Source organism: Leuciscus leuciscus (assembly GCF_965113295.1).
Source record: "Leuciscus leuciscus genome assembly, chromosome: 9".
NCBI classification, from domain to species: Eukaryota; Metazoa; Chordata; class Actinopteri; order Cypriniformes; family Leuciscidae; genus Leuciscus; species Leuciscus leuciscus.
The window spans coordinates 27,577,560-27,605,155 of NC_138733.1; the positions used below are offsets into that span (position 1 = coordinate 27,577,560).

The window sequence follows — 27,596 nt, forward strand, 5'->3', positions numbered from 1 at the left end:
GAGAACTTCATATTACACATTTAAAAAAAATATATTTAAGTATATAATATAAGTATATCTATTTCCTATAGGTTTCAACATAATACAAATCCTTGAAATATATATGTATATATATTTAAATTACAGTGTGTATTTATAAATATTTTTTAATTATAAAGGTACAATATATAGTTACAAATAATTTGATTTTGATCAAAGTATGGGTTATTTCTTTCAATGTAAAATGCATTTAAATGTAATATTAATGCCAGTGGTGGAGTGTGTTGAATTGTGATTGGTTTTCATCAGAAATTCTTCAGTAGGCCTTGTAATATCTGATATTAAAGCTAGCATTTTTTTTATTTTTTTTTATGCCTCCATCCATGCGTCAAAATAAATCTTTATTTTAATAATTGATATGGTGTGACAGACTAATTTAGGGTATCTGTTCTACATCACAGCATACGATCCGCTCACATCATGTAACAGGATCTCACTGATTGAGTTGCAGTATGAATGGATCTGACTGAACATTGACGCTCATTCACTAGTGTGTCTCGCGCTACCCAATCAGAGCTCTGTGCGCGTCCCCGGTCACTTGAGGAACTGTTGCGTTGGAGACAACCAACACTTTTTAACCCAAACAATTTGGAGTTATTCGGGTAGTTCCACCGATGGTAAAGCTGTCGTAGTTCAGTACTGTGACCATGAAGCGATCCGTCCGGTCCGCATCTCCGGCTGTGGCTGTGGGATCTAAAGGCTGGAAGGACGCGACGGTCCGCTCGATTCTGCGCGCCGCGGATCTGACGCGTCAAACTCGCGTAGATCAACTGCACTCTTCTACACGCTACCGCAGCCACAGCGGTGGGACATTTACCCACACAATTCCTCAGTTAACAGCTTGCAGTGACGAAAAGGACCACAGTGAGAGTGACTCGGAAAAGAAAGATGAATTCCGACCTAAATACACTGGAAGTATGGTAAAGTAACTCAGAAGTAGCCATGCTATAGGTGGCTGATTTGCTTTTAAAAAGCAAGTTTAAACAATATAAATTTACAAACTCAAGTATGGAATAATAATCTGCATGTGAATATACACAAATAACATGTAATTATCTCCCCAGTCGTTTACCCACTAAACATTGGACGTCGGATAGACGTGCAGATCATGTCTATATTGGGTCCGTCGGTCCATGACCAATTCTGGACATCTATTCGACGTCCAAACTAGGTCCACTATTTGGACGTCCAACCATGACCCAACTTGGACGTCATATAGACGTTCAACATTGGACCTTTGAACTGGGTAATTTTTTTCGACGTCCAAACTAGGTCCACTATTTGGACGTCCAACCATGACCCAACTTGGACGTCATATAGACGTTCAACATTGGACCTTTGAACTGGGTAATTTTTTTCGACGTCCAAACTAGGTCCACTATTTGGACGTCCAACCATGACCCAACTTGGACGTCATATAGACGTTCAACATTGGACCTTTGAACTGGGTAATTTTTTTCGACGTCCAAACTAGGTCCACAATTTGGACGTCCAACCATGACCCAACTTGGACGTCATATTGACGTTCAACATTGGACCTTTGAACTGGGTAATTTTTTTCGACGTCCAAACTAGGTCCACTATTTGGACGTCCAACCATGACCCAACTTGGACGTCATATTGACGTTCAACATTGGACCTTTGAACTGGGTGATTTTTTTCGACGTCCAAACTAGGTCCACTATTTGGACGTCCAACCATGACCCAACTTGGACGTCATATTTACGTTCAACATTGGACCTGAACTGGGTAATTTTTTGGACGTCTATGACAGGTGCAGGAAATTTACATGATTATTATAATTTTTTTTAATTTACAAATGAAGAGCTCTTTTCCAAAACGCGAGTTTGTCGTGTCATTTTGCTGTGTAATGAACCTATTCACTGCTCCATCCACGTTTCCAAATCGCTATATTTAAAATGTAATATATTTTTAAAATATTTAAAATATTATATTTTAAATATTTTAAATGTACTGCAAGATGCTCGTGATCCAAGCGCCGAACCTATTTTTAGCCTAAACGCGATAATCATAAATTATATCACTCTCTCTGTAGCTCAAACAGTAGGGCGTTGGCACGTGGAGCAGATGATCACGAGTTCGAGTCCCAGGTAAAGCAAGGTGTGTGTGTGTGTGTGTGTGTGTGTGTGTGTGTGTGTGTGTGTGTGTGTGTGTGTGTGTGTGTGTGTGTGTGTGTGTGTGTGTGTGTGTGTGTGTGTGTGTGTGTGTGTGTGTGTGTGTGTGTGTGTGTGTGTGTGTGTGTGTGTGTGTAGCCGATGTTTTGTTTGAGAGCACTGAGCGCGATTTATTGTAAACAAACTTTTGTGGATGGACGTCGAAAAATGACGTGCGGAAGACGTCGAAAAATGACGTGCGAAAGACGTCGAAAAATGACGTGCGGAAGACGTCGAAAAAAGACGTCGCCTGGCGTTACAAAACAACCCCTTCAATGGACCAAATTTGGACGTCCAAAAATTACATGAAAATGACGTCACTACGACGTCACATTGCGCAGTGGGTTAGCCTACCTATCATATTGTGATAGGATATGCTTAAACGGACAGTTTGGGTTTCTGATTGGCCAATATTGGCAACAGCGTTGCGCCGTCCCATGACGTTTTCACCATATTGTTGCGAATTGTCATTTTTGTTGTACAGGAACGTTATGTTATTATGACTCTTGAGTCTGAATGTCTAAATACATTTTCGTAATAAAACAACATTAATTAAGTTAGCTTGTTATAACTTTAATACAGCCTAGAGCTTTAACTCTACATACTCCAAACTCGGCTCAGACCTTCAGACTATTCTGACTCGGTATGCTATATCTTTTCTAACTGATCGGACTTACGGTTTTCCTAAAAATGACGATCAAAACTCGGAAAAACTCCCATTGACTTTTTCAAACTAACCAACCGACAAAAATTCAAATCTAAACACCTTGAAGACTAAACCAAACTGCCGTTCGCAGACTCATTTAGCAACCACCCAGAACACCCTAGTAACCACCCATAACATCCTAGCAACCGCCTAGCAACCACCTAGAACACCCTAGCAACCACCCAAAATACCCTAGCAACCGCCTAGCAACCACCCAAAATACCCTAGCAACCGCCTTGCAACCACCCAGAATACCTTAGCAACCGCCTAGCAACACCATAGCAACCACCCAGAACACCCTAGCAACCGCCTAGCAACACCCTAGCAACCACCTAAAATACCTTAGCAACCGCCTAGCAACAACATAGCAACCACCCAGAACACCCTAGCAACCGCCTAGCAACCACCCAGAATACCCTAGCAACCGCTTAGCAACCCCAAATGCAACCACCCAGAATACCCTAGCAACTGCCTAGCAACACCATAACGAGCACCCATAACTTCCTAGCAACTGCCTAGCATAAAACATTCTGGTCCAAACTTTCTCAAGCCAACTTAAAGTTTGTCTCGACGAACTTTCGCATCTAGTTAAAGTTTGTATCCGTATCACAGAAAATAGACTAGGCTAATATTCCAATGCTTTTGCGTTCTTTCGCAAAACGTTTGCGTTCCCCTGAGATACGCAAATGTTTCGCTAACGGACGCAAAGTTTCTCGTGGGAATGCTAAAGCATTAACTTACATAATTTTTATTCCATCCAATATTTTTCCACAAACATCAAATATTCTTTTCCATCATCATGTTGATTTTAAGGTGATATTATAAATAGTTTTATAGGGGATATTATGTAGGTGATACCGACCATTAGCCAACTTACACTGGATTATTGACCACTAATAAACCAATTTCAATCAACCACTAGTATATTTTAAAATATATTACAATAGAAAAGTTATTTTAAATTGTAATAATATTTCACAATATTACCGTTTTAGGTAACACTTTATTTTAGTGTCCTTTACACATTACATGTAGTTATTATATTAATTACTATAAATTATGCATAATTACATCCAACTATCCCCAAACCACACCCTTGTCCTAGCCCTATAGAAATTACATGTAGTTACCTATTATTACTCAGTACTTAATTATATAATTACACTGTAACACAGACACCTTAAAATAAAGCACAATCCTGTTTTTACTGTATTGGTGAGCAAAAGAGAGAGAAAAAATATTTACGACCTCAAACTTATGAAAGGTAGTGTATGAAAACACTAAAATTATGCATTTGCATACGCAAATTAACTGTCTGAAGGTAAATGTACTGTACATGTTCAGTAGGATTCTATTACAAATTCCAACATTGCATGATAACTACAGCTTTGTTTTTCTTTGATAGCTCACTTCCAGAATCATTATTGGCCCCTTTCCCCCGCCGGTCCTGCGTGATCAGAGTGCGGTGGTCAGCGCAGGTATGGTGGCTGAATATATGCGGGGTGTGAGAGAGGTGGAGGGTCACCTGCGCAGACAAGCAGGCAGGGTCACACAGGAGGACACCAGGGTGGAGCATCAAAGGGAACGACTGGAGAAATTACTCCGCAGTCTGAGGAAAGCATTGCAGGTCAATCAGCAAAGTGCTGATGGCAGGACATTTCGACCAGCCACGACAGAGACCGTGAGTAGCCACAATATAAACAAAATGTGAATCTTCAAAATGTATTAAATCTCATCGTGATGAATAAAGAAAAATAAAGAGTGCAAAAATCATGGCTTCCACTAAATGTTTTGTCAAGATACGGGATGGAGCCGATGATCTTCTACACAATGAACGAAGAGTCCTGAATGTGCTAAAAGTAGAACTGGAGAGCATGTTGAGGAAGACTTTAACTCAACAACAGGTGAAAAATAGGCCTTGCTGGATATTTAAGATATGTCGGATGCCTGTAATTGTTTTCACACAAAATGCATGAAGTTGAACTTGCATCTTCAGTAGAATTAAATCGTTTCTTCAAGACTGAAAAAAAGTCTTATTTTTTTTAGGTTTTGGCTGAGAGCAGTAAGCAGTTGTTGGATTGTGCCTTTGAGAGATCCAGAGTAATAGATCTGCTTCCCCAGCATGGCTCACTCTCAGCGGGTGTGAAAACCTATCCTTCACCCCTCTCACAGAAACCTGACCCCACCGGACCGTTCACTCCAGGTACACCAGGACACTTTTATATTAAAGGCACACTATGCAAGTTTGTACCCTAAAGGGCATGTTGCAGGTTAGAGTACCCAGTAAGCCAATGTATAGAAAAATAATGTAGGAACTAGATTTAAATATAAACATATACTTATAAAACGCTATTTAGGCTTCTGGAGTAGTTTTTGTGAGAAAATGTTACTTCCGCATTTGAAAACTGCCGAACCGGAAGTGACGTAACACGAGGGAGAGCGGTCAAAGTAAACAAAAAAAAAAAAAATCACCGAAAGCAATGGATTGCAATGACAGCTCGGAAGCTGAGGAAATTGTAGCCTAAATGTTTACTCGTATGATATATATAATTCATGTAATTGATATATATATGATGATATCATATAATTATGAGCCTGATATGAAGCCAAGTGAGCAGGACAGGCCAGGGTTAGACAGAACAATGGTGAGTTGTGGTGTGAGGAGAACAGGGCGAGTGTAACGGTCACCAGCTGGAGTGCCCTGGAAAGCCACCAGAGGGCACTCGACATCAGACACTCACTTTCACTCTCAGACTACATTTCCCATACTCACTGCCCGGACTCATCTCTGATCACTCATCACAGTCACCTGTACCTCATTATCACTGATTGCATTCACCTGTGTCCCATCACCCTGTTAGTCTCAGTCTATTTATACCATGTTCATTCATTCACTCACTGCGAAGTCTTGTTTTAGTGTTACACTGCAATTCTGAGCATTCTCTTGGTTTCCTTGTCTCTTGGTTTTTGGATATCTTGCCCTGTTCCCTGGATTACTCTCTTGCCTCTGGTCCCTGCCTGTTTTGTTTGTTTGTTTGTTTGTTTCTTTTGTTGGACTGCCTATCTGTGTATGACCCTTGCCTGTATCTTGGATTACGCCTCTGGATTGCCCTCAAATAAAGCTGCACTTGGATCTAAACCTTCGTGTCTCTGAACAGTCCGTAACAGCGAGAGAACAGCGTTAGCTTATAGATGTATTCACGTTAGCCGACGATATGTATAACACTATGCTCAGATCACAATACTGTACATATTATTATCATCATGTATCAGGCAATAGCAAAGCTAGTACTTAGACCCTTACCTGCATGTGTTATGTGTGTCAGCCATTAGGAGACAGTTTCCAGAGGAAGAGGGACTTTATAAAGGCTTTGAATTGACCCATTTGGTGACGATGAATAAAAAGAATGATCACAATCACAACTGTCTTATTGTATAAAAACTTTATATGTAGAAACAGCCAACACAAACATTAAAGTCGGTTTGTACAGATTGAAAATGAATTATAGAACATAATATATTATATTTATAATAATAATGTGTCGGCTGCAGACTAATAACAAACACATAAATGCATTACATTACAAGTTTATGTAGGATATGTTAATGAATTAAATTAAGACAAGGCACATTTTGTAAAACAGATGTACAATAAGTGATGTGTGACGGATCCGTGAGCGTCATGTTTCCCGCTGGCGGCCGAACCACATGCTGACGGCGGACCGTCACCGGGCGACCCGATGAAGGAGCCGGGACAGTGTGCACATATCGCCGGGATTATAATCATCTGGTCTAACGTTATAGTGAATGCTACACACTACCGCGTTATTCAAAGCAGAAGTGAAGTCCCGTCTCTTACCCTGCACAAAACGCAGTTCATTACAGGCACGGAAGATCGCACCGTCCTTTTTCTTATTCGGAAACCTGTGGACTCGGTGTCCTGACAGGCCATAATTCACAATCATTTACCACGACGATGATTAATTGAAATACAATAAGCACCGAAAACACACTGAATCATGACCGCTCCAACTGAATACCAACCTACTCCGCACTGAGCGAACGCAGAGCCGGTGTCGACTCCCTCGGGTGATGTCATATGACGCGATGATGAAAAAACAGCTTTTTCAACACGGTCAAGGAAACTGTCACGTTTCTACTAAATTTGTGCCCTTATGTCTTGCAAAACAATTTTAAATCCTGCATTAACTTTTCATACTGTATTTTCATACAAGTTTATATATTAATTTTGAAAGAAAAAAAACCTGCAAGATGCTGCAAAGGGATACTCCACTTTTTTTGGAAATAGGCTCATTTTACAACTCCCCCAGAGTTAAACAGTTGAGTTTTACCGTTTTCGAATCCATTCAGCCGATCTCCGGGTCTGGCGGTACCACTTTTACCATAGCTTAGCATAGATCATTGAATCGGACAGGACCATTAGCATCTCTCTCAAAAAAATGACCAAAGAGTTTAGATATTTTTCCTATTTAAAACTTGACTCATCTGTAGTTACATCGTGTACTAAGACCGACGAAAAATGAAAAGTTGCGATTTTCTAGGCTGATATGGCTAGGAACTATACTCTCATTCCTGCGTAATAATCAAGAAACTTTGCTGCCGTACCATGAGTCCAGTAGGCGTAATGAAATGACGCAGCGCCTGAAAATAGTCCCCAGCAATATTAGGCAACCAGCAATGCAGGTTTGAGAGGTGGTGCCCCGACAAATCTCGCGAGAAGCCTCTATGGAAGACACTAGCACGCATTTCAGACGTGAATCATGGCAGAGTCGGCAAAGAAAACGAAGAAAGCGCGGTTGGAAGAGTGCAGAGACGGCTCTGCGTGAGTGGTATTTACGACAGTAACGTTAAATACAAGTACTCCACAGCGACTCTAGGGGTCACTGTTTGAGAAAAACGGAAACTGCATAGTGTGCCTTTAAAGTCTCTTTTTGTCCAACTTATAAGCTAACAACTGTTGGTCTCTAATCTTTCTCTGTCTGTCTCTTACCATCATCATTAAGAGTGCAAACAGGCTTTGGATTCTTCATCAACCGTACTCCGTGAATCTCAGCAGCTCAGAAAGAACGTTTCACAAGTCATGAGTGATGTCATCAAAAAGCAAACAGATATGCACCAATCAACCAGCGAAGCCCTGCAGAAGAAAATCACTGAAACTATCCGTCTGGAGGTGTGTGATTACAGTGCAGAGAGAAAAGGAATACATAGGATCATTGTTTACTAATTCTAAGTATTCTCAGATAGAATTCTGTAGAATGAATTTGAATAAGGTAAAATCAATGAAGATATGTACTACAGTTCAAAAGTTTATTTATTTTTTAAAAGTAATTTATACTTTGATAAATTAAATTGATCAAAAGTGACAGTAAATACATTTATATCACAGAAGACTTCCATTTCAGTGCTCTTATTTTGAACTGGAAAATAATTGTTTAATGGACATAGAACTTTCCAAATTACAGGCATTGAAATCCCATGGAAATTTGCATAATTTTATTTGGAAATGGAAGAAAAATACCCTATTTTGTACTTGAGGAGTTAAATGTGACTTTTGATCTAAGGTAATTAAAGGTGCTTAGTGTATTCAGGTATACATACTTTCTCTTCTTCCTCATCAGCAACATCTGACACTGAGCTCCGCTGCCACGAGACAGGCCATTTACCGCAAACAGAGACAGATGCAGTGTGCTGGCTACAGTCTTGGCAGAGCTATGGTATGTTATTTTTAGGGTCACATATTGATATTGTAAAAGCAATTTTATAAAACGGATAGTTCCAGTCCTTGATTCTGATTGGTTGAGCCGCGTTCGAAGCCGTTGTAAATTACTCAACAAACATACACCCGTGAACGCATTTACATTAGTATTACTATCAGTATTCACTAATACTGATAACCGTTTTTTAAACGCAATAAGCCCCTTGAAGCTGTGTTTAACAGTGGATTTAGAACAGCTAAGGGGCATTGTTAGGCTGTTCTAAATCCACTGTAAAACACGGCTTCGCGGGGCTTATCGCTTAATTAACTCTTACCTATAACCATGTATAGCCTAACAGTTCACTAAATTAACCTATAAGTGCTGCTAAATATCCTACATTCTGCATAACATGTTGACTTTTTCACTCATTGATTATTAAAGATGAATTCCTTCCCTCCCTGCAGGGCCCGGTTTGCAGAGCTGATCTGTTTTGTCGTGAGAGATTAAGCAGGCCTATGACTCAGCTGTATGGGCGGCATTCAAGTGTTGGGCTCCCGGAATCCGACCTCCTAACATGGGTCAGCTTTTTTGTAATCTGACATACCTAAAATTCCTTTATGAACTTTCAATCATAAAGGGCAATACTTCCTAGTCTTTGGTTCTGTAACATTTGGAGAAAGCAGGCTGGGGCGAGGATCTAAGCGCAGTGAGAACATTTAACAAACTAATCCAAAACTGGGAAACACAGGGAGCGCAGAGAGCATAAATGAGACATACCTGGGTAGACTAATCAAGGGAGAAAACTACAAAGAACTACAACATGGCACAAAAGTCCTCCCAAAACACTTATTTTAAAATGATTTTCAGAATATATTTGAGAATATGCAGTTTCAGTATGATTGATTATAATTCAATTGCATAATAATGTAGAGCACAAACAGTACATCATATTTTAAAAAATATATATAGATTTGTGGTCAGTAAGATTTTTTTAATGTTTTTGAAAGAAGTTTCTTATGCTCATCAAGACTGCATTTATTTGACAAAAAAAATACAGGGGAAAAAACAGTAATATTGTTCAATATTATTACAATTTAAAATAACTGTTTTCTATTTGACTATATTTGAACATTTTATTTATTCTTGTGATGTCAGAGCTGTATTTTCAGTAATATCATTACTCCAGACTTCAGTGTCACATGATCCTTCAGAAATCATTCTATTATGATGATTTGCTGCTTAAGAAACATTTTTATTATTATTAATGCTGAAAACAGTTGTGCTGCTTAATATTTTTGTGGAAACCATAATTTTAGTTTTTGAGCATTCTTTGATGAATAAAAGTTCAAATCAGCATTTATTTGAAATAGAAATCTTTTGTAACATTATAAATGTCTTTACTGTCATTTTCTAAAAAATAAATCTTACTGAGCCCAAACTTTTGAACAGTAGTATAGGTTGATAGTCTAAATTAAAGACGTTTACATTTACATTTACAATTACAATGAGTGCTCTGTTAACACATACATTTCCCTTGTACTCTCAGGGCAGTACTATGCTCCGGAAACATCTGGAATCCTCAGGGAAAGAGATTGCAGAGCTGCAGTTTGCCCATCAGCAGCTGGAGGAAGACATGTACGGAAAGCGTGCCGCTGGCAGTGTGGACTCTGCTGTGGTCAGGCTGCGGCGTAGACTCGTACGTCCACAGTCTGTCCGGCCTGTAACCAGTTAAAACTCTAATAACAGCAATTTTATCATAAAGACGGTGCTTCACTTTCTAAAGGTAGAAATCTGGGGTCTTTCTATATATATTACAAAGTTTCCATGTGGTGTTTTCAAAATGAGTGTATGGTGATTTCTGTGTCATTTAAAGTAAAAAGATTTTTGATCATAATAGTTAGGAAATATAAATGCGAAATGTACGGAGGCCCAGTAGTGCACAACACAACGAAATTTAAAAAAGCAAACATAAGGCCCATGAACCCCATAGTGGTCTGGAGCATTTCCGTTGTGTTGTGACATGATATTGTTGTGTTGTGAACTTATGTTTGCTTTTTAAATTTCGTTGTGTTGTGCACTACTGGGCCACCGTAAAAATGTGTGACAGACATGTGAAAATGTCAAAGATATATGCTACATTTTCTCTGTTTTAGTTCTTTAATATTCGGGTCTTTATCTGGGTCTTGAAGGTCTGATCTTGTCTTTAACTCTGCCAGTAAAACACAGCAATGTCCCTATAACACAAACACTTTTAAGGGGTCCTATTATGTTTTTTTACATTTTTGTTTAATGTTGCCGTTTGAGCATGAAAAGGTCTAACAAATCAGTAACAAAGCACAAAGTCTACTACAAAGGGAAGGGAGTTAGTCTCTATATATCAGTGCGCACTGTTTCTGAACTCCCTGAAACGCCTCGAATGTAGTCTTGGGGTTCTTCCAGGAATGTACATGTCACGATATTCCTCATGCTTAAAGGACAAAAACTACGATAAAACCTGTTGGAAAGAATCTTTTGCAGCGATTTTTGTGTGAGCATATCAGTGAACACCCCTGACCACTCGGTGAGTTTCACGTCTTTGTAAACGAAAGTTTAATGCGTTTTAGGAAGGGTTATTCCAGTGCACCTATGCAACCATTGTGGAGGTGGGGGGGGGGGGGGGGGGGGGGGGGGGGGGGGGGGTGCTACCACAGAAACCGAAAATTCTCGGGCCAGCAGCATTTGTCCAAATTTCAATCTTAACCATTGTATTTCATCAGAAACGATCTGAAAACAGGGCTTTAAGTGTAAAATACCGAACTTGTCCTTTAAGGTATACACAAAAAAAAGGGGGTGAAGCCTGGTTACATTAGTAGTGACATTTCTGAAACACGCTCGAAGCGATGGACCAATCACAACACATTGGTCCAGCTGACCAATCACAACACACTGCGCTTTTCGGAAGGAGGGGCTTTATAGAGACGGGAACTGAACAGTCCTGCATTTCCCAAAAGTACCATAAACCTGAGTAGATCGTAGAACCATAACCACCAATGGTCTCTACAATCAACACAGCTCAGAGCGTTACTAAAAGACTGGGAAGAGAGGTACTGCAACAATGTAAAAGCATGAAAACCTATTCTAATAGACCCCAAAGTCGTGTCCCACTATACACTATGTACTTATGCACTATGTACTCAACCATGTTGTGTATGAATTTTATAAGGTTATTTCTTCATTCAACATTGGGAGTCTGATATCCCTCCCCCTTGATGTTGAGTGCATGAAGTGTCCAACATTCCACACTTCGTTTTTCGGTTAATTAAGTGCATCATCTGGGTATTTAAAGTGTACTTTTAATATTTGGAATTTTCATTTTGAACACACTTCTCGCAATATTTATACTACAAAACTCTAGACTAGTGCATAAGTATGCGGATTGGGATGCAACTCATAATACAAACAAATAAATGCACTCCTGAGATATGTTAAAAGGCAGAATGCCTTAACGGTGATTTGAGTTATGTTGAATGAGTCTTATCTGTGTCTCCAGGCTCTTACTCTCTTTCACCAGTTTCTTCCCCGCTTCTTTTAATGTCTCCCTCTCTTCCATCACTCTCTTCTCCTCTTCTCTCAGCTTCCTCATGTTCTCCTCAAACAGCCACAGTTCCTCCTCAAACTGCTCTTCCTCTTTCACCAGTCTGTCCATCAGTTCAGCATGCTCTCTTTCTCTCTGCTCCAGTTCTTTCTGCTGCACAGCCACAGTCCCACCAACCACACCAGGCTCCAAACTCTGCTGTTGAGACGGTAATAAGTGTAAATAATCATTGGAAAACATGCTTCAAATAAACCCTACTTCAATGTATAATATCAACGTGTAACTCTACCACATTCTAGATAAAGATCTTAGAATAAACATGCAGTGAGAAAAACTGCCACACCAACCCTTTTGACATCATAATCGCTAAGATTTGGGGGCGGAGCTTCTCCCTCGAGGAGAAGGAGATTTTGAACTTCAAAGCAGCTGTCTTGAATTATTATAGCAGCCTTCAAAATAAGAGTATATTTATACATTCACACAAACACATACACATTTAGCAGTTATTAATTATAAGATAATCAATAACTCCCACCTGCAGACTGTAGAGTATATGGATTAAGTTGTGAACACCCTCTGCTACCTAGATTTGTAGAAAAAATTTAAATATGATTCATGATTCATTTATGATCCACAAGCAGAATTTGTACATAAATGACTGATTACACACATTATTCCATTGAACTGAATCGGAAAATTTGCGTAAGAATGTTTTAGAATATTATAGAATGTCAGAGAATATTACATGCATGTGTTTCAAGAATAAGGTCAAATATGTTTTCAACACAAATTCAACACTTGCAGATGTGTTTACCTTTAAATAAGTCTGGTGGGCGGGGCTTATCGGGGCTATTGTAAGAGGCCCCACCCCTGTTCCTACCATAGCACTCCTCCTGCTCCTGCCACTTGGCAAATTTTGTTCTTTATCTGGACAGAGATAGATATCATTTGTGTGTGCATAAAACAGACAGACAGACAGACAGACAGACAGATAGATAGATAGATAGATAGATAGATAGATAGATAGATAGATAGATAGATAGATAGATAGATAGATAGATAGATAGATCTATAAATTGTTGACTGGTATTTAGCAATCTGAGTGTTGGTAAAGTGATTACTCACGGTTTGCTCTTTCCTGGCCAAAGTTATGGTTATTTGGTGCCCATATGCAAGGAAAAAGCCAAGACAACAAAGTGATAGCCAGCTTCACCACTGGGAAAGAAAGAGACTTTGATGAAAATCAGTAACACCTGACTGTGTCCGCAGAGAGAAAGACAGATTCATTACCCTCTTCCTGTGCGTCAGACAGTAATGTGACACCCTGAGGGGTGTTTTCAGGGTGGGGTTGAACAAGAAGGCGGCAAGTAGCCAGACTCCATCTACCAGTCCCTCTACAGATCCTTAACTTCTCCTCAATAACAGAGCACACCTGCAGATCCAGAGAGAATAGCGCCTCTACGTGCACAGACATTCACAAGACATCAGACATTAGGAACAATAAAGTCGTGCACAGATGGATGATAGATGCGTGGACGTTTACCTTGTAATTTCTGTATCTTCTTAACTTTGATTTCCCCCTCATTCTTCTTGGTCTGATCATCAGGAAGGCTGAAACAAATATAAATATACACCATTCAAAGTTTAGGATCGGTAGAGTTATTTAAATGTTTTTTTTTAAACGAAGTCTCTTATACTCCTCAATGCTGCATTTATTTGATAAAAAATACAATAGTAAAAAAAACGGTAAAATGGGGAAATATTATTGTTTCCTATTTTTATTTATTTTGAAATACTATTTATTTCTGTGAAGGCAAAGCAGAATTTTCAGCCGCCATTACTTATATTCTATAAAATCATTCTTATATGAAAAAATCTTACTGACCCAAACTTTTAATTCATTCATTCAAAACAAGTAAAGAATCCTAACACACCTCTCGGTGGCCTGCCTCAGCAGTGTCATCCACGTGTTACGCTCCTCGCGAGTCTGTGTGTGTATCTCATACATCTCCGGCCCCACAGAGTAATCGCCACTGATGAGAAATAATCCTTTCTCCTGATTGGCTATTTCTCTCACAATGAGTCTTCGCAAGGGCATCACAGATGGCTTCTGCTCCTGAAGATACAATACATTTAAAACTGATTTTAACATTATATTTAAAGCATATTTAAAACCTTTTTGATTTTAATATAATATTGATAGCATTTACATTTTTTATAGGGTCTAAATGTATGATCCTAAGGGCACAGAAAAAAAACGATATCATTTGTAGGCTATATTTCTGTACCAATGCGGCAAAGACGAACTTCTGCTCTTTCTCCTGTAGGAAAGCCAGAACATCTGTGAGGAGCAGCGCAAGAACATCTGTAAAAGAGAGAAAGAATGGGATTCTGGAATGGAATTAAATAATATATTAATGAAGAAAAAAAGAAAGAATACAAACTAGGCATGGACCGTTATCGGCCAATAATTCGGTATCAGCCGATAAAAGCAAAAACATTATTTGTAGCGCACCTCCAATCCAATAATCACAAAGAGCTTTGTGCTTTGTTACTTCTGATAAGAAGTCTCAGCTTTTAAATTCTGTCCATTTTATCACGAAATTCAAACAATAAATGCCGTTTTGACGTTATCCAGTGTTCACAGTTCATTAGTTAGCTACAAATAGCACTAGAGAGTAGCTTATTTACTGTTAATTATACACTCACCTAAAGGATTATTAGGAACACCATACTAATACTGTGTTTGACCCCCTTTCGCCTTCAGAACTGCCTTAATTCTACATGGCATTGATTCAACAAGGTGCTGAAAGCATTCTTTAGAAATGTTGGCCCATATTGATAGGATAGCATCTTGCAGTTGATGGAGATTTGTGGGATGCACATCCAGGGCACGAAGCTCCCGTTCCACCACATCCCAAAGATGCTCTATTGGGTTGAGATCTGGTGACTGTGGGGGCCATTTTAGTACAGTGAACTCATTGTCATGTTCAAGAAACCAATTTGAAATGATTCGAGCTTTGTGACATGGTGCATTATCCTGCTGGAAGTAGCCATCAGAGGATGGGTACATGGTGGTCATAAAGGGATGGACATGGTCAGAAACAATGCTCAGGTAGGCCGTGGCATTTAAACGATGCCCAATTGGCACTAAGGGGCCTAAAGTGTGCCAAGAAAACATCCCCCACACCATTACACCACCACCACCAGCCTGCACAGTGGTAACAAGGCATGATGGATCCATGTTCTCATTCTGTTTACGCCAAATTCTGACTCTACCATCTGAATGTCTCAACAGAAATCGAGACTCATCAGACCAGGCAACATTTTTCCAGTCTTCAACTGTCCAATTTTGGTGAGCTCGTGCAAATTGTAGCCTCTTTTTCCTATTTGTAGTGGAGATGAGTGGTACCCGGTGGGGTCTTCTGCTGTTGTAGCCCATCCGCCTCAAGGTTGTGCGTGTTGTGGCTTCACAAATGCTTTGCTGCATACCTCGGTTGTAATGAGTGGTTATTTCAGTCAAAGTTGCTCTTCTATCAGCTTGAATCAGTCGGCCCATTCTCCTCTGACCTCTAGCAGCAACAAGGCATTTTCGCCCACAGGACTGCCGCATACTGGATGTTTTTCCCTTTTCACACCATTCTTTGTAAACCCTAGAAATGGTTGTACGTGAAAATCCCAGTAACTGAGCAGATTGTGAAATACTCAGACCGGCCCGTCTGGCACCAACAACCATGCCACGCTCAAAATTGCTTAAATCACCTTTCTTTCCCATTCTGACATTCAGTTTGGAGTTCAGGAGATTGTCTTGACCAGGACCACACCCCTAAATGCATTGAAGCAACTGCCATGTGATTGGTTGATTAGATAATTGCATTAATGAGAAATTGAACAGGTGTTCCTAATAATCCTTTAGGTGAGTGTATATGTATGTTTGTATACATTTGTCATGAAGACAAGTGTTTAAGACAACTATCTTATGTGCAACTGAGTTGAATTCAAACATTTCAGTTTTTATTTTGGTGTAATTATTATATCTGAAAATAAATAACAGTTAAATATAATAGTTTAAAAAAATAATTATTTTATCATCTAATATTATAGTAATGTATCAAATAAGAAGGTTCCCAGTATAGTTTACAGCATTAGCTGTGAGAGTATTTTTCCTTTAAGAAAATCAAACTATCGTTATCGGCAGGCAGATATCATTCTGAATAATCGGCTATCGGTTATCAGCAGAGAAATGTAATAGGCTACCTCTCAGTCTGCCAGAGGTGGTCCTACAAGTCAGCACTGAAGAGTGTGTAAGAGTTCGGTGTGTTTTCTGCAGGTCTTGCTTGCCGAAGATCTCCCCGTTCTTCAGGCGAGTGCAGCTCTTGTTGTCTAGGCGACTTATGATGTCCTGTAGTTTCAGTGCATTCTCATAATCTCCCACATGCCGCTCCACCTCTTCTATCACCCTCCGCAGACCCTCCAGTGCCACGGCGATATCATAGCGCTCAGTACTGCCGTCTACAGAAGTGCCAGCACACCACAAAGGTGACCATTCAGATCCCTTTTTATCAAATATCATGTTTTTTTAATCAATTGTATAATGTAATAGTGCTATTCATATGTATCTTTGATTTTCAGGTTAATATATAAATACATATGTCTTAGGCACGTTAGTATTTTGACCAAAAAAATGGTTTTAAGCCAGTTATTTATATATTTTGCTGTAGTGTCAGTGGGAAATATCAGTTTACATTTCCAAACATTCCTTTTGTCATTAATTGTAATAATCCAGTGAGATTTGTCTTCTTTTTTGAAATCTTACCATCATCGAGTCTGTCTGTGATTACATGAAGAAACAGAAAATCTGAGACAGACTAAATCCAGAAGAACTGTGGCAACATCTCCAAGACACTTGAAGAAACAGTTTCTTTCTGTTTCTTCATGTAATCACAGACAGACTCGATGATGGTGAGATCAGATCATACCGTCTGTTGTTTTCTATTTTACTTATTGTTACTAATAATGGTAATTATGTCAATTGTTAACTAATTTCAAAAGTAATATTTTTCATATTTAACTGATTTAACTTACCATCGGTGTGTTGAAGGAGTCTCTCTACCAGAACAGGGTACTTTGTAATTCTCTGGGTAACAAGCAAAAGGAATTCTGGGATTTCACGACGCTTGACGACAGAGTTGGTACTCAGCTGCTGTAGACGCAACACACACGGTCATCAACATAAAACTCAAACTGTTTCGTATGAGTGTGTTCGTGTGTGTTTAATCAACTTACTTTGAGAAATAATTGTAGTTTCCTGTTGCTCTGTAGTTGTTGCTTATAAACTTTCAGTGCTTCTGGATGACGACTGCAGAAATGGCCGTACAACTCTATCATCTGAGAAGCACTTGGGCCTGAGAACTACACACACAATTGCTAAATGAACCTAAGGGAAGAGCTAAACTTGTGCAGCCACAATAAGTAAACTGGTCAAGTCTACAGATGTTTAGGTTCTTACTTGCCTGTTGACGCAGAATATCACCAATTTGCAGGATGATGTAGTTCTTGTGCTTTCCTGGGTGGATAGACACCCTCTGTCTGGTCTCCATGTCTATAAGAAAGTTTCTATGCAAAACCAAGAGCTCATCCACCCTGGGAAAAATCTGACCAATCGTGTCCTGCTCCAGCTGCACTTCCTCCAACATCCCCGGCCTTAAAACATCAGCCATAACGGAGAGAGTCTGGACATGGTGAAATTCTGTCTGCATCAGCTCTGCGACAAACACAACTCTAACCAATCAAATTAGGCTTAACTAAAGCATCCAATCAAATCAAATCCAAAAGACTTTTTTAGACAACAGTGTATTTCATATTATCAAATAAACTCATGAACAATATGTTAATCGTTACTGACCATAGATGATCTCCTGCCTCTTGACCACCTCTTTGTCCAGTGTCCTACTGAATTCAGTGTCCACAACAGCGCTCCAAGATTCAGCAGAGAAGTCAAATGATACGTGAGCTGACGAATCATCAGAATCTGGCAAAACATACTGTAAAAGTGACTTATTGTTTGTGTAATTTGGAAAAACTATAGTTCAGCCAATAAGCATGTTTTTTGACATGAATGAGATCAAACATCACTAGTTTCTATAGACCTTATGCGCCAGAGAAACTTTGCGGTAGCTCAGTATATTTCTATGGCATCGCTGTCGAAGTGAGTATTTAGCTGGTGAAGTGGATTTACTTATTGTACAGTTAAAGGAAGTTATCATGAGCATTGTAATGTTTGAAGCTGATGTCATAACAAATGGAAAGATTTTAAAACGAGCGGTTCATTCATAAGAGCTTACCTTCATGCTGTGGAAATACAAATCAGAAGACAGAGCACAATGAGCGCAGCGCTGAAAAGGGGCGGGGCTACATAAGGTCTATACTTCAAAAATCACACACAACTTTTATGCTGGTTTTTCTTCTTTTTTGTTGTTAAAACCGTAACAAAAACATTTTCATCACTTAAATAAAACAAACGTTAAATGAAACAAAATACAGAAAGACATTTTATTTCAGCTAGTTGCTGAATTCTTTTTAATTTTTCACATTAACTTTATGTACTAAAATAACTAAAAGGGAAATAAAAATGAATAAATTCTATATAGACATATATTTTTTAAAAAGTGAAAGTTTTAAACAATTTTTTTTTTTCATTTTACTAGTTTTTTTAAAGTTTTTTTTTACTTTAACTTAAAAAAAATATATATATGTCTATTTTTGGGTGACCTATCCCTTTAATGATACTAAAATAACACTTTTCAACATTCCAATCCCCATTTAATTTCATTGTATGGAAAAAATCAGCAGGAAGTTCTGCACCTTTTGAGTTCCACAGAAGAAAGGCGTGTTCGACTTAAACGGCGCTGCACAGAACGATTGGTGTATGACATCAATGTACCGCAAGAGCGATTAGACTAGATTATGGTTTCAAATCGCTCTTGCGATAATTTGATGTCATACAACGATCGGTCTGCGCAGCGCTGCTTCAAGTCGAACACGCCTATTAACTCACTGGAGGCGGGGCTTCCTGAAGAATGACCAATCAAAGACTTGCTTTTCCGCAGCGTGAAATCATGGCCACACCCCTCACTGTTGCTTCGCTTTCTGATACAGAAACATACAAAACATCTCAAAATGTAAACGTTAGTGACATAAATTCAAATGAAGTTTATGGAAAACATATACAGACCTGTGTAACACAGTGTTGTTGTCATTGACCAGAGACAGAGATGGAGAACTTTGACTGGACGAGTCTGTTAATGAAACATACATGATCACATGAGCACTGCATGACATGGCTGGTTGGTTGGTTCCATTATAATTCCAGAGTAACATGATTGGCTCTCTCACATAGTAAAATTGAAGAGTCACTGCATTTCAGATGTGCCTGATGAGGATTCTGGGTTATAGAAATAAATGCAATTACAATCTTTCAAATTAATGTAGTTTCAAGTACTTTTGTAAGTAAAGAGTCAAGTGTTTACACACACACTCACATTTAAACACAGAGGGGCAGAACCACAGCAGGTCTTATGAATGATCATGGAGCAGTCTTTACAGGAAGTGACATCATGAAGTCAGTGTAGAATTTTGGTACAGCAAATATTTGTGCAAAAAATAAAAAAAAATACATGTCGTTTAAAGAAACACACACTTACATGTGCACTGCTGTGGTTCGTCATTGTCAGCTCCCTCACAGACTTCACAAGCTGCTTTAACAGGCTGCTTCGGCGGGCAGAGCTGGTGCAAGGCGGAGGAAACCTCTGCGTTTATCTGTAAACAAACAGTTTCCTAAGGATATACATACATAGTGTCTAGTCTTAGAAATCACCATTAATCAAAAAGAAAAATCATCTCTTGATAAGGGTGGCTGACAGGAAGTTAAAAAAAGACACTTTTTTTTCCCACTGAGATTTTAAAATGCATGGACCAAAATATTTTTGAAACATATTATAAATATTTGTTGTATACAACCAGACTGTAAAGCACATATTTTGTTATATATATATATTCTGTTCAATTTGCAAAATAAACTTTTTCATTGACAATAAAAAAATTCCAATATACCGTATATATATACATATTATATACATATACTGTATATACACACACATATATATAATATATATATGTGTGTGTGTGTGTGTGTGCATATATATCAAAATGATATGTAATCTTTTCCCTCAAATTTTCTCATATTTTGTGGCCATTTCTGCAAATAAAATACATTAAAAGAAAATATCAAAAGTTATATTTTCTCTGTATGTGTTTTATTCCATTTAATTTCAGTCTGTTGCACACTTTTACTGTCTTTCTCTCTCTCACCTTGCTTTTTATTTTGGTGTTGACCATCCGGCTCCTGAGGAAGCTTAGTGTTCGACTCACTTTATATTTCTCTGTATCACTTTTGGATGTAGGGATGAATTTCTCTTTCTCTTCTTCCTCTGAATTGCTACACCACATACTGGGAATTTGGAAATAAACAGTGAAAACGTGTGTGTGTGTGTGTGTGTGTGTGTGTGTGTGTGTGTGTGTGTGTGTGTGTGTGTGTGTGTGTGTGTGTGTGTGTGTGTGTGTGTGTGTGTGTGTGTGTGTGTGTGTGTGTGTGTGTGTGTGAAAGAGAGATCAAATACCTTCTGATCTCTGTGGATGTTTCTACATCATTGAAGGGGAACGGCTCTGGAAATATAAAACAATTGAACATACTTGCAAACTACTAGTACACTTTATTTTGCACGTCTCAATATATCTTGAACTCACTAGTCGAGATACACATAAGAATAAAAACACAAACACACCGTCCTGTGGACTACAGATGGGTAATTTGTCTTGGATTGGAGAGTCTTGTTCAGATGCTGTAGAGTCTGATTCAAACCCAAATGAGTCAAATGAGTCCTGAGGAAACATTGTCTAACGAAAAAGACATTTCTTAGTAAATATTACAAATCTTCTTGCATCCACCACGATTCTAGATACTACGCATTCACAAAAGCCTTTATGGATAAATCTTCGCCTCACCTGATTCTCACCAGCCTGCAGGGTGTTGATGCTGGTCGTAATGGTAACGCTGGAGTCAGTGAGCGAACTGGTCGTTGAATCGGTGTGAGTTGTGAGTCCATCTACAAAAACACATGTATGGACTTTAAAATCAAGATACAAGAACACACAGCATTAGATATCAGGTAATCAATTAATAATCAAAATTTCAGCTGCTGAAATAGTAAATTTAGGACTGGAGCTTCACTGAAGTTCAGTATCAACTATATTGTTGGCCAGATGTTCATGTTTGTGGTCATTATTGGTCTAATTATTTCATTTTTCCCTTCTAAAACTATAAAGGGGGGAAATGATTAACTTAATTCCAAAAAATGCTTTACTGGGAGTTGTATGTAAAGTTGACCTATATAACTTCAGAGGGAATTTCAGAGGGACCTACAAATGACTTTGACACACTTTTGTCAGTGAAGGACAACAGGTGTCTTATATTTAACACATTTGAATGTACTTTTGAAAGGCAGATAAACATTATCATTACAATAGCCATGAAATATTTAGTTATCGTTGACTAACTGATATAAACACCCTCATTCTCATATAAAGGCACGAGGCTTTAGCCTCGTTATAAAGGCAGACTGTACAAAAACAAACGCTTACCACAGTCGTCCGGTGATAAGAGCTCCTCATCTTCATCCTGACTGGTGTTGTTAAGCCACTCCTGACAGGAAAGCAGGACATAAGAAAGTGAAATGAAAGAAAACAACTAAGTAACGAAAAAGCCAAAATAATAATAGAATTAGTGAACAGTTTTGGGAAATAGCGTTCAAATATTTCAGTAAATAAATAGACACTTCTCAAGGACACTTCCCATTAACGACGTGAGGTTACTGTATTTTATTGAATAAGCAGCACAGCGATGACAATGACGTGATACACCGTTAGGCTACATTTTCCCTGACAATATTTCAACATTCAAGCGTAATACTTTTTTCGCCTGTAGGGTAGGCTACTTGAATCACATTAAGCCGGGTTTTTTTTTATTGAACTGATCACGATCACAAAAATGGTCGGAATTCCGTCTAAATAATTCGGATTGTTCACTCAAGCACGGAATCGTTTCGTTTGGGGCAGTTTCGTTGATCCGTCTGAATTAATCTGACAGAAATTCATGCAATTTCAGTGTAACTTTGAGTGTATAGGCTACTGTTTTCTTGAGGGTCCTATTTTTATTTTTTAGAAACCATTTTAATTTTTTACTTTTTTGTGGGAAATGCGATCATTGTTCATTATTATACATTTTTGTGATTGAATTATTTGAATAGTTCACTCACGTAGGCCTACTGAATCGTTTGGAGCAGTTGACTGTGTGTAACTAATGTAACTTTCACTAAAGAGCTGAGGTAAAGGCCTACTATAGGCTACAATAATGTTTCCTCAGTTAACATTTGTTAATTACATTAGTTAACATGAACTAACAACGAACTTCAAGGCTACTGCATTTATTAATCAAGTTAATGTTAATCTCAGCATACACCTTTTAATATTAGAAATTGCATCTGTTAACATTATTTAATGCACTGTGAACAAACGTGAACATGAACATTTTTATAACATTAAGAAAGCTTATTAAAAGCTGTAAGAATATATTTCTCATTGTTAGTTTATGTTAGATAATGCATTAATGTTAACACTTACTGTAAAATGCTACCACTAGCTGTCATAGCTTTTCTAGCTAGATAATCTAACATACATAGTCTGTGACAGCCACTTACATTGTGAAGCAGAGAGTATGGTGATCCTTTTTTTTAGGTGTGCATGAAAATGGAAGAGAAAGAGAGAAAACTGCAAATGTATCGCTACTATACATTTATCAGGTACTTGACCTATATAACTTTCAGTCAGTCTTGTGAATATCATTTTCATAATCAAAGGAGAAACACTAACCTGAGAATGAAAACAGAGTGTTGCTTTCAGCTTTTCTCTTTGTATCCACACTCAGACCTTTGATCTGAGATTGTACAAACATATAAACAACAACCAAAAATCACAAATCTTCAAAGCAAACTCAGTACAGAACTGATTCCAATCTGAAACACTCAATTCAATTTCATTTTAATTCAAAGCTAATTACATAATATCTGTGTGACCTTTAACCTCTGTTATCTGACCTTGTTTAGTAGCACAGAGTCCCTCTTACACTCTCGCAGAAGTAATATGGATGACTGTATGGTTTGTGTAGAACAAGAGGACTCGGATACACACACAGACAGAGACAGCATCCCAGAGGCGTGGCTAAACCTGAGGAGGTGGGATTTACCCGCCCACACATGTGACACGCCTGCCAGGGGAGTGGTTAATGGATTAGGAGGGCTGAAAGAGAAAGAGAAGAATAAAATTAGTTATAATTGTTACTCATGAAATCTGTTTCTCTCAGCTTTTTGTGAGAAACAAGCCTTATTTTGTGAAGATCAGTGAATAATGATGTATTTAATTTCTTTATGTCACATATATCACAAATGAAATATTTTTTTAGATGTAATTTTTGGCGTTTTTGCCTTTATATAGATAGTACAGTTGTAGAGAGGACAGAAAGCAAAGTGGGAGAGAGAGGTGTGGGAACGGGAAAGGACCAGGAGGCCGTGACTCGCACTCGGGTCGCCCATAGCGAAATTCGCCCATAGCGAAATTAAAGATTAAATATGAAATATAAAATATAAATATAGCACAAAGGTTAATGCAAACACATTGATGGGTACGGATCCACATAATAAGGATACATTACTGCTTGAAGAGTTGTATCAGAGCGTGTTGATTGGTCTGTTGGGCCAGCTGAAGGGGCGTGTCCCCATCCTGATTGGCTGAACGGATAGTCATCAGGGCACCAGGCTGACAGAGAAGGAACTCGGAGACGCTCACAAATCCCAGACGCACACATACATGTAGGAGAGATTCTATGTGCACAAAAACACACAAATGTACAAATAAATTGCATGTTTAGTCAATTAATAAATGCATTATAATACATCTTCATTTTCCTCTATGTGTTTCCCACTTTGTTTGTCTGTGAAACTCAGTCAGTGACAATTTACTTTGGACATCCTCATTTGTGGTCACCACGGTGACCTGTAATCCAATTAGAACTCTGCATTTATAATTCCACTGCTCATCTCCGGACATTTGTGTCATTTGGATGTGAAGCAGGAACAGTGAAATCTGATTACACACACACACATCCATATAATACACGGAAGCAGGTGCTGCACTTGCCTTTGCCATCATGCACACACACACAATAAAGTTCAAACACACACATAACACATGCACACACCTTGTGCTGATTGTCCGAGCAGGTTGTGAGGGGTGTGTAGGTTGGCTAGAGCGAGTGTGACCCTTTCATCCATCTCTGCCTGTGTAGAGCTGTCTTTCAAACCGTATCGAGCACTCAGATCTCTGTGCTCAGTGGTGCTGAGGCAGTCGCTATGGGTAAGCAGGTATTCAGCCAGCTCCTGTGCATCATCCTCCATGTATGTCAGAGAAGACACACCAACACACACCACAGCATCATCTGTAAATATATACGCTCGGACACGCACCATCTCAGACTGGTTATGGCCTATTAAACACAACCAACACACAGAGAACACTTACTGCACAAATAATCAGCGTGAACAGTCTCTTGCAAAATGTGGGAGAAGTAAATTAGGAAAAGTTCTTTTTAATCTTTTTTTTTTATCATTTATATAATAATAATCCAATAATCCAATCTAATATTATATTATATTATTTCTTTATTATGGGACAATCCTATGTAGGACAAGCGGTTTGGAGATTATATTATATTAACATATTATATTATATAAATTGTAACATGGCGGCTGGTATAATGATGCGCTCGACGAAGAAAATTATTAGAAATACACACTTTAATACAATAGCAAACTCAGGAGAATAAAAACCATGTTAAACACAAACAATAACTGACAAAGGACAAAACTGAAAAGGGAGTAGCCTATAAATGCACGGGATAATCAGGAACTAAATACGATACAGCTGGCGATAAGCACAGGAACAAACAGGAACATAAACAGAGCAGGAAAACATGAACTAAAGGAAACAGAACAGATATTTAAAATAAGACATTTTATTTTATTTTATTGATTTTTTTTATTGATTTTTTATTCACCTGGGACAATGAAGTACAGCATGGAGTGAACTCTAGTTTGCAGAACGTGTAGTAGAGTTGAGCCCTCCAGAACCACAAACACCTCTTCCTCCTGAACTGAGGGGATCAGTGCAAAAACCTTTGCTTGGCCCTAAAACACACATGCACAACATTTACTGCTTAAATAGTCTAGTTCTATATATTTCATCGCAGACCTGCATAGCAATTATTGTGCTAAAATCACATTTAGCAATATTTTCATCTTAAAAACCCAAAGACAGAAAAAGTGACAGAAAAAAGAATGTTACTCACATAAATAGGAACCTCTCTTCTGCTTAGCTTCATTGCTTGAAATTACAGAAACCTTCAAGAAATAAGTAGAAATGTATTAATTAACCAATAAATAAATAAACATTCATACTTGAAAGTAATGTCAATTGATGAAATTACCCAAAAGACGAGGACTGAATTCTACACTCTCAGCCGCAAGCTGAAAACTGAGAGAGAATGGGGAGGAGTGAGTGAAGAACAACAAGGATGGGGAGGAAAAGATTAATGAGACAGACACAAAACAGGGACAAGAGAGATGAATGACAGGCAGAAAGGATTGATCAGTAAATGATGATCATATCTAATAATTACTGTCCCATGCTTTTGTCATCATACCATCTATCTATCTATCTATCTATCTATCTATCTATCTATCTATCTATCTATCTATCTATCTATCTATCTATCTATCTATCTATCTATCTATCTATCTATCTATCTATCTATCTATCTATCTATCTATCGGGGTCAGCCCTATGTTCCCACAGCCCTATGTTCCCACAGCCTTATGTTCCAACATTTCTAAGAATTTTTTTTTTACAGAAAATTTTGAAAATTAGGCCCTATGTGCCCACAACCATATGTTCCCACAGTCCTATGTTCTCTCATTTAACTATGTCCCCTATGAAGGGTAGGTTTTAGTGCTTGTGCTGGTACAGGGATAGCCCAATTACATCCCAGACAAGTCTCCCTCCTGTGAGGGGTAGGTTTTAGGTATGTCAAACAATCAAGCCTAATTCCCCCACGAAGGGTAGGTTTTAGTGCTTGTACTGGTACAGGGATAGCCCAATAACATCCCAGACTAGTCTCCCTCCTGTGAGGGGTAGGTTTAGGTATGTTAGGGTTAGGGTTAGGGTTAGGGTTAGGGCTGTGGGAACATAAGGCTGTGGGAACATAGGGCTGTGGGAACATAGACATGCTCCCCTATCTATCTATCTATCTATCTATCTATCTATCTATCTATCTATCTATCTATCTATCTATCTATCTATCTATCTATCGTTCGTTCGTTCGTTCGTTCGTTCGTTCGTTCATATCTATATGTCCGAGTTGAGTCTCAGGATACAACGCATAAAACTAGTTTTTAGTAAAAGTGTCTGCCAGGTTTTTTTTTTTACGATCAGCGCCATCTTTTGGACAGCACGATCCCTAGAAAAGTTTTCTGTAATAATCAACTTTTGTCCACAAGAGGCCGCCAGCAGTAAATTGATCACACGATTCCTCTTGTCAGGCTTAACGAGAAATGTAGTTTTATGAGGGTTTTTTCCGTTTTATCTCATAAAACTTTCTCATGGAAAAAAAAAACATCATTCAATGATTGCATATGTAAACATACATATAAATATGAGCAGTACATTGGAAATGGAAAGACGTTGCACAGCAAGAGACAAAAAAGAAATAATAGCCTATAAAAGGTAGAAATAAAAATGTGCATCAGCTGATTAGCTTTTCCAGTGGACTGCAAGAGAGAGCTATGGCAGTGCATGCTGGGACTGAAAGAAGTCTTTGAGCTGTGAACTTTCCCCCACTTATCCAAACAACCCAGTCCCAGAAAAACCGCAGTCTGAGAGTGACATATGCTGACCTCTATAGTTGCCTACTGCACGCGCACACACTTACACGAACGCAAACAAACACACTTACATGCTCTGTTTCTGTTTACCTCTACCCCCGCCCCCCTTTTACATTCTCTGTCTTCATGTCCTCCATATTTGCAAAACTGTTTGGAAAAAAAAGTGAACAAGTAAAGTGGAGGTTTGCAGAGATTCCTGAGGGTTTTTTCTCATCTAAAATCACATGCAGGGGCTTAAACATTCCTGGCCATTTATTGACTGAGAAATGAATTCTCGCT

The 27,596-nt window shown here is 38.6% G+C and overlaps 4 protein-coding genes across 4 annotated transcripts; 1 reads left to right on the forward strand and 3 right to left on the reverse strand.

The window, feature by feature from the left end:
* Nucleotides 1–104: 104 nt before the first annotated feature.
* On the forward strand, nucleotides 105–11,081 carry tektl1 (tektin like 1). The gene is made up of 8 exons (XM_082180802.1): nucleotides 105–959; nucleotides 4,325–4,600; nucleotides 4,719–4,823; nucleotides 4,966–5,122; nucleotides 7,944–8,110; nucleotides 8,559–8,654; nucleotides 9,101–9,214; nucleotides 10,183–11,081. The coding sequence occupies exons 1-8, from the start codon at nucleotides 687–689 to the stop codon at nucleotides 10,366–10,368; spliced, it is 1,374 nt and encodes a 457-aa protein (XP_082036928.1). The 5' UTR covers nucleotides 105–686; the 3' UTR covers nucleotides 10,369–11,081.
* A 58-nt stretch (nucleotides 11,082–11,139) lies between these two features.
* On the reverse strand, nucleotides 11,140–17,664 carry LOC309506838 (rho guanine nucleotide exchange factor 28-like). Its single transcript, XM_082180794.1, has 12 exons — nucleotides 17,497–17,664; nucleotides 17,296–17,413; nucleotides 16,468–16,722; nucleotides 14,499–14,575; nucleotides 14,145–14,326; nucleotides 13,754–13,821; nucleotides 13,501–13,668; nucleotides 13,336–13,425; nucleotides 13,025–13,137; nucleotides 12,746–12,793; nucleotides 12,558–12,659; nucleotides 11,140–12,408 (listed from the first exon to the last, which is right to left on the reverse strand). Exons 1-12 carry the CDS (start codon nucleotides 17,596–17,598, stop codon nucleotides 12,118–12,120), a joined length of 1,614 nt encoding a protein of 537 aa, XP_082036920.1. The 5' UTR covers nucleotides 17,599–17,664; the 3' UTR covers nucleotides 11,140–12,117.
* A 2,219-nt stretch (nucleotides 17,665–19,883) lies between these two features.
* Nucleotides 19,884–23,506, reverse strand: LOC309506855 (uncharacterized protein). Its single transcript, XM_082180818.1, has 9 exons — nucleotides 23,421–23,506; nucleotides 23,197–23,260; nucleotides 23,025–23,050; nucleotides 21,910–21,970; nucleotides 21,274–21,374; nucleotides 21,054–21,165; nucleotides 20,889–20,934; nucleotides 20,581–20,719; nucleotides 19,884–20,028 (listed from the first exon to the last, which is right to left on the reverse strand). The coding sequence occupies exons 6-9, from the start codon at nucleotides 21,160–21,162 to the stop codon at nucleotides 19,894–19,896; spliced, it is 429 nt and encodes a 142-aa protein (XP_082036944.1). The 5' UTR covers nucleotides 21,163–21,165; nucleotides 21,274–21,374; nucleotides 21,910–21,970; nucleotides 23,025–23,050; nucleotides 23,197–23,260; nucleotides 23,421–23,506; the 3' UTR covers nucleotides 19,884–19,893.
* Nucleotides 23,507–23,877: 371 nt separating this feature from the next.
* Nucleotides 23,878–24,872, reverse strand: LOC309505464 (rho guanine nucleotide exchange factor 28-like). Its single transcript, XM_082178839.1, has 2 exons — nucleotides 24,581–24,872; nucleotides 23,878–24,203 (listed from the first exon to the last, which is right to left on the reverse strand). Exons 1-2 carry the CDS (start codon nucleotides 24,846–24,848, stop codon nucleotides 24,031–24,033), a joined length of 441 nt encoding a protein of 146 aa, XP_082034965.1. The 5' UTR covers nucleotides 24,849–24,872; the 3' UTR covers nucleotides 23,878–24,030.
* Between the last annotated feature and the right edge of the window lie 2,724 nt (nucleotides 24,873–27,596).

Bases quoted from the DNA above. Each gene is read 5' to 3' on its own strand.
- tektl1 (XM_082180802.1), top strand. From the start codon at position 687: ATGAAGCGATCCGTCCGGTCCGCATCTCCGGCTGTGGCTGTGGGATCT. The intron at 960-4,324 runs GTAAAGTAACTC...TTTCTTTGATAG, and splicing joins CTAAATACACTGGAAGTATG to CTCACTTCCAGAATCATTAT. The intron at 4,601-4,718 runs GTGAGTAGCCAC...TGTTTTGTCAAG, and splicing joins GACCAGCCACGACAGAGACC to ATACGGGATGGAGCCGATGA.
- LOC309505464 (XM_082178839.1), bottom strand. From the start codon at position 24,848: ATGGTGCGTGTCCGAGCGTATATATTTACAGATGATGCTGTGGTGTGT. The intron at 24,204-24,580 runs GTGTGTGCATGT...TTGTGCACATAG, and splicing joins GCTCGGACAATCAGCACAAG to AATCTCTCCTACATGTATGT.
- LOC309506855 (XM_082180818.1), bottom strand. From the start codon at position 21,162: ATGTTTCCTCAGGACTCATTTGACTCATTTGGGTTTGAATCAGACTCT. The intron at 20,935-21,053 runs GTGTGTTTGTGT...TTATATTTCCAG, and splicing joins CATCTGTAGTCCACAGGACG to AGCCGTTCCCCTTCAATGAT. The intron at 20,720-20,888 runs GTATTTGATCTC...CCAAATTCCCAG, and splicing joins ACATCCACAGAGATCAGAAG to TATGTGGTGTAGCAATTCAG.
- LOC309506838 (XM_082180794.1), bottom strand. From the start codon at position 17,598: ATGATAGAGTTGTACGGCCATTTCTGCAGTCGTCATCCAGAAGCACTG. The intron at 17,414-17,496 runs GTAAGTTGATTA...TTGCGTCTACAG, and splicing joins AACTACAATTATTTCTCAAA to CAGCTGAGTACCAACTCTGT. The intron at 14,327-14,498 runs GTACAGAAATAT...TTGTATCTTCAG, and splicing joins AGTTCGTCTTTGCCGCATTG to GAGCAGAAGCCATCTGTGAT.